The sequence below is a fragment of the Chrysochloris asiatica genome, unplaced genomic scaffold (assembly GCF_000296735.1).
Source record: "Chrysochloris asiatica unplaced genomic scaffold, ChrAsi1.0 scaffold00042, whole genome shotgun sequence".
Lineage (NCBI taxonomy): Eukaryota > Metazoa > Chordata > Mammalia > Afrosoricida > Chrysochloridae > Chrysochloris > Chrysochloris asiatica.
The window spans coordinates 917,721-923,489 of record NW_006408560.1 but is presented as its reverse complement, the minus strand read 5'-3'; the positions used below and the strand labels follow the sequence as shown (position 1 = coordinate 923,489).

Genomic DNA, 5,769 nt, shown 5'->3' with positions numbered 1-5,769 from the left:
CAATAGATTTCTTGCTTCTGCCACAAATTCCCCCAGCTGTGAGCCTTCCAACATTCTAAGTATTCCTTTATATGTGGTTCAGAGTTCTGGGACCATCCCCTGAACCTGCTTGATCAGGTATTCTGTGTTGTTGTTGGCAGAGCTCTCTTCTATACGTCCACCCGATCCGCCATCTTGTTGGTTCCTAGACAACCTAATTTTTGCATTTATAAAATGCGTGAAGAAACAAAGTGCATAAACAGATAATACTGGGCTGCAAGATAATACTATCCCGTCCCCACTTAGATTCATCTTTACAGGGAATAGCAGACAAGTCAACAGTAGTTTCAACATAAAGCGATGTGTGCTTTGGGAGCAGTCAATTCAGACCAGGCCATAGAAGCAATTAAAAAAGAAGATATCTCATCTGATCTTGGAGGATTAACATGGAGAGATCAGGAATCTCTTAGCAAGCCATATGATGTTATGATGGTTCAATGAAATGAAATGCCTAATGAAAAGTCAGAGCGGAAAAGGGTCAGAATGATATTCTAAGGAGAGGAACAAGAATATACGAAATTATGGAGGTGAAAGGCAAGAAGTACCATGACCCATTGCAAGACTGCAGAGCAGTTCAAAGTAGAGAGTAGCATCAACTAACACTGTAGAGGCTGGGACCTTTGTGAATGTCCTTTGGTGTTGACCTGAAACATTTGAGTTTTATCCTGAAGACAATTGTTATTGTTGTTAGGTGCCATTGAGTCAGTTCTGCCTCATAGTGACCTTATGCACAATACAACAAGATACTCTCCAGTCTTGTGTTATCTTTACAATGGTTGTCACATTTGAGGCCATTGTTGCTGCCATTGTGTCAGCCATCTTGTCTTCCTCTTTTTTTCTAACCCTTCAATTTTCCAAGCATGATGTCCTTCTTCAGGGCAACTGGTCCCTCCTAACAATATGTCCAAAGAAGGGTAGAGAATGTACAGTTGCAACCTAAAGACAATAGGGCTGTGTAAAAGGGAGATGGGCGAGGTTCTGAGTCTCCCAGGGTTCTGATCTCAGCGCCCCACCACCGCCATCATTTTCCCTGCAATCGCTCAGTGAGAATTGTTAGGGAACATTGAGATGTGTCTGTATCTATGATATGCTTTCCTTCCTTAGACAAAACCCCTTTTTCTTTGATCCTGATTTTGACAGGTGATCTTGTGGTGTGAACATAATTGTGCAATCTCAGAATTCTGCTGAATGTTTTCAGACAGCATTTAAAAGCTTCTCTCAGCTGGAGATCTCAGTTGTTACTTTTGAATTGTTCTTTTAGGCAACACAACCTATTGCTCCAACAGCTGGAAAGAAGAAAACACAATATGAGGAACCACAAGCTCCACCATCAGGCATGTATGAAACTTGTTGCTGGAGAATCAATACCCTGAGCTGATGCTTTAAGGAATGATGGATGCCCTCAATATTGTGTTCAGACCCACCATTTCTCCATTTATTACTACATGGTCATAGTTTCAGTTTATGAATGAAATTTTAATGGAAGAAATGGAAAACACATGTTAACTGGACAATGGTATTTTCTATATTTACAGTGACTTTCGTCATCACAACTGAAGTAGACATGAGATATTACAATGATCTACTGAATCCAATTCCAGAGGAATTCATTTCTGTGCACTTGATAGTGCATTGTATGCTAGAGCAGGTGGGTATATATACTAAGGCTTTCATCCAGGTGAGTACCCTGAGAAAGTCACGTCACCTTTCTAAGCTTTGCATTTTTTAAAAAATATTTTAAAATTATGCACATCATACTCAAATGCTTACAAATATAAAAACATTTCAGACAAAGATGAATCTGCGTTGATCATTAGCCTCAAACCTTGTTTCCTTTGCAATGTTCTGGAAGAGTTTATATAATATTCTCTGAAGTCCTGATAGACTAGATCATTCTGACTATCTGGGTCTGGTGCTGTCTTAGATGGAAGAGGAAGGAGGAGAGTCTGACCAGGAAAGTAATGTAGTGATTGTATCACTGTTGTTGTTGCTCGTTGCTGTTAAGTTGACTCTCACTTATGGCAACCAGATGTGCACAGTATAACTGCTCCAGAGGGTTTTTCAAGGTTCTGGTGTTTTCGGAAGCAAATCCCCAGGCCTGAGGTGTTGTGGGGTGGATTCGAATCACCAACCCTTTGGCTAGTAGTTCAACTTACCCATTTGTGCCACCCAAGGACTCTTTGATTAAGTGTTTAAACTATCTTTCAAGAATAAAGATTCAATCACATTTATCTAATTTTGAGATGAATGTTAGTCATTAATATTTTACTTATAAATGTCCATTTTATTAGGTGGTCATGGTAGCGTAGTGGTTACGAATAGGGCTGCTAACCTCAGGCTCAGCAGTTCAAAACTACCAGTGGTTCCACAGGAGAAAGATGAGGCTTTCTGCTCCTGTAAAGATTTACAGCCTCGGAAATCCTATGCAGGGTCGCTGTAAGTCGGCACCGACCTCACAGCACATAACCACCACCACCATGTGGCATAAAGTTCTTCATGTACTTCACATATATGAATGTTTAAATTTAATCAGTATCCATCTGTATTAGGTTTCTTTTTCTTGTGGCAGATGTCATTTATTTGCTCCTGCTCTTTTCTTGATCATGATTGTCAATGTTGCAATTAATTTGTTGTGGTGGGTTTTTTTTTTCCCCCCCTTAAAGAGCTAGTATTGTTCTTCAATAACCAGCTTTTTATAATTTCAATTGAATTATTCATTTTCTTACATCCTTCTTACTATTTTTTTTACCCTACTTCCTTCTTATTACTTTCTTTGACCTTATTTTCATTTTAATTTCCAGATTTTTCAATGGAAAGCTTACTGTTCATTTGCTGTTTTTTGTTTTTGTTTTTGTTTTTTTTGCTTTCTAATAAAAGGCTATAAAGTTCCAACTGAGTATTGCTTTGACTGCAGGCTGAGGCATGCTGAATTTAAAGAGATGATAACAAGGACTTACATAGAATTCCTTCCAAGAGTGCATAATCTGAATATAATCAGGAGGAATCAATTAGATAAACCCAAAGTGAGGGACATTCTAAACTGTGCTGTTGTTGTTAAGTGTCATCGAGTCAGTTCCAATTCACAGTGACCCTGTATAGAGTTTCCCAGGAGCTGCTGGTAGGTTTGAACTGCTGACCTTCTGGTTAGCAGTCCAGTGCTGATCCTACAGCACCAAACCAGGAGTTTAGTCTTCAAAAATGTCAATGGCATGAAAGATGAAGAAGGCTAAAGAACTATTCCAGAATTAAAAAGGTCAAAGAAATATGGCACCTGAGTGCAACGCCCAATCCCAGACTGGAGTCTAGATTGAGAAAATTGTTACAAAGGATAATATTGATACTATTGTCAGATTTGAATATGGACCATATACTAAATAATAGTCTTTTATCAATGTCAAATTTCCTGATAATTGACCATTATAGTGTTATTTGACAGAGCATTTTTATTCTTAGGAAATACATGATGAAGTATTTGGGGATGAAGTGCCATGATGTCTGTAACACATCCTCAAATGGTTCATCAATAATAACAATATAATAAATATGTAGATAGAGCAAAGCAAATGTGGGGAAATGTTGAAAATTAGTCAATCTAGTTGAAGAGTAAAGAATCCTGGTGTGTAGGAGCTATAGCATTTGACTGCTAACCAAAAGGTGGACGGTTTGAACTCACCAGTTGCTCCATGGGAGCAAGATTTGCAATCTGATTCCATAACTATTACAGCTTTGGAAACCATAGGGGGCAATTCTACTCCATCCTATAGGGTTGTGATGAGTCAGAACAAACTAGACGGCAAAGGATTAGTTGAAGGGTAAACAGATATTCATTTTACTATTGTTCAACTTTTTGGTAGGTTTTAACTTTCTTAAAATAAAAAAGTAAATACTTGAAAAGCTGATTTGGAGATCTAGATTAAATATTATAATTACAATTGGGGCATAGGAAGCAGGAAGATAAAACAGCAGGATGGATCATGCATTAAGATTGTTGTTGTTGTTAAGTGCCATTGAGTCAGTTCTGACTCATAGTGACCCTATATAGAATTTCCAAGGAGTGACTGGTGTAGTTGAACCTCCACCCTTGGCATTGTTGTTGTTGTTGTTTAGTGCCTTCGAGTCAATTCCGACCCATAGCAACCCTGTATAGGGTTTGCAAGAAACAGCTGGTGAGCTTGAACAACCAACCTCTCAGTTCAAACAACTTTGCAGTCTGACGCATTAGCCCACAGCACCACACCAGGTCCAGTAATTATCCTATAACACCACACCAATCTGTATGAAGAGTGTATCTACCTTAATGCCTGGACCACAGACATTTTGATAATTACTGATACTTTGCTGACATTTTATATAATCACTGGTGCTTTATTGATAGAAACGAGCTTGTTCTTACTAAGAACAGTGAAAATAATGTTAGTATGTGTGATTATCAATAAACAGCTGACCATTAAACCAATTCCTTTCAACAGGTTGTAGCAACTGAAGAAGATCTTGTACCCCCCAGCCTGGCAGAGCCACCCCCCAGAGCAGACGGCTTAGACCACAGAATCGCAGCCCACATAGTGTCCATGCTGCCCTCTCTCTGTCTCTCAGAGAGGGAGAAAAAGGTCAGGGGGCAGAGGATATCCAAGAGCTTTCATGACTTGGAAAGTAAGGATTCCCCTTTACAAATGATATTATTTCCATTTAAATAGAATCTCCATGAGATATTCTTATCAGAAGAAGAAAAGGAAAACAAAGCAGTATCCAAAGGCCCCCTCCTACTGAACTACCATGATGCACTGGCCCACAAGAAGTATTCACTAAAGGTAATAACACTAGATAGCACATTTATAATCATTCCATTGGAAAAATCATAATTAGATCAACTAACCTAGTATTAGTGAAAACTATTGTTCAAAATGGATACCAGCTTGAAAATGGTATCTCAAAAAATGGAGTCAGAAAAGAGAGGAATTGCATCAGCATAGAATATGTGCCTTTTTATAGAGTTCAATTAGCCACTAAAACAATTGTGACTACCTCCAAAGTTATATTAAAACCTCACAGTGACCTTTTAAATTTTTTTTAAATTTTTTATTGTGAATTTAGTGAAGTTTTACAGACCAGATCATCAGATTTACATTCAACAAATCATGTACTTCGTTTCTTCTCAATGATTGCTATCCACTCATTTTCTATGGTCTCTATTTCCATCCCACCCACCTTCTATCACTGCTCATCTTTGTCCTTAGGTAAATTCTGCCCTTTTGATTTTGAATAATTGACCTCTCCATGGTGAGTATACCTCACCAGGGTTGTTGAACCCCCATATACCTATCTACTGCTTGGCTGAAAATTGGGTCAAGGGTGTATTCTTTTTCAGACCTGAAGGGTGGTTGAGGACCATAGTTTCATGTTCCTCTAGTCTATTTCTAACCAGAAAGCCCAATCTTTTTCTTTTTTATATAATTTTGAGTTTTATTCCACATTTTCTATCACTCTGTCTGTGATCTACTAATGTGAGCCTTTGATAATGGTAGCTGGGCACCATCTAGTTCTTCTGGTCTTAGAGTCGTGGAGACTGATGTTCGCTTGTTTCATTAGCCCATTGGACTAATTGATTCCAAGTATCATCAATTCTCATCGCTCTTCTTTCTTCCACACACGGAGAGACCAATAGCTGCACCTTAGATGGCTGCTTATGAGCTTTTAAGATCCCAGACACTACTCATCAAAGTAGGATGTAAA

At 38.5% G+C, this 5,769-nt stretch overlaps 1 protein-coding gene across 1 annotated transcript in view; it reads left to right on the top strand.

Moving 5' to 3' along the window:
• Nucleotides 1-5,769, top strand: part of SPAG17 (sperm associated antigen 17) — a 324,904-nt gene that overhangs the window by 122,460 nt on the left and 196,675 nt on the right. Inside the window, 4 exon segments of the mRNA XM_006861302.1 lie at nt 1,268-1,373; nt 1,575-1,687; nt 4,509-4,646; nt 4,734-4,847. Coding sequence (XP_006861364.1) covers nt 1,268-1,373; nt 1,575-1,687; nt 4,509-4,646; nt 4,734-4,847 — 471 coding nt within the window.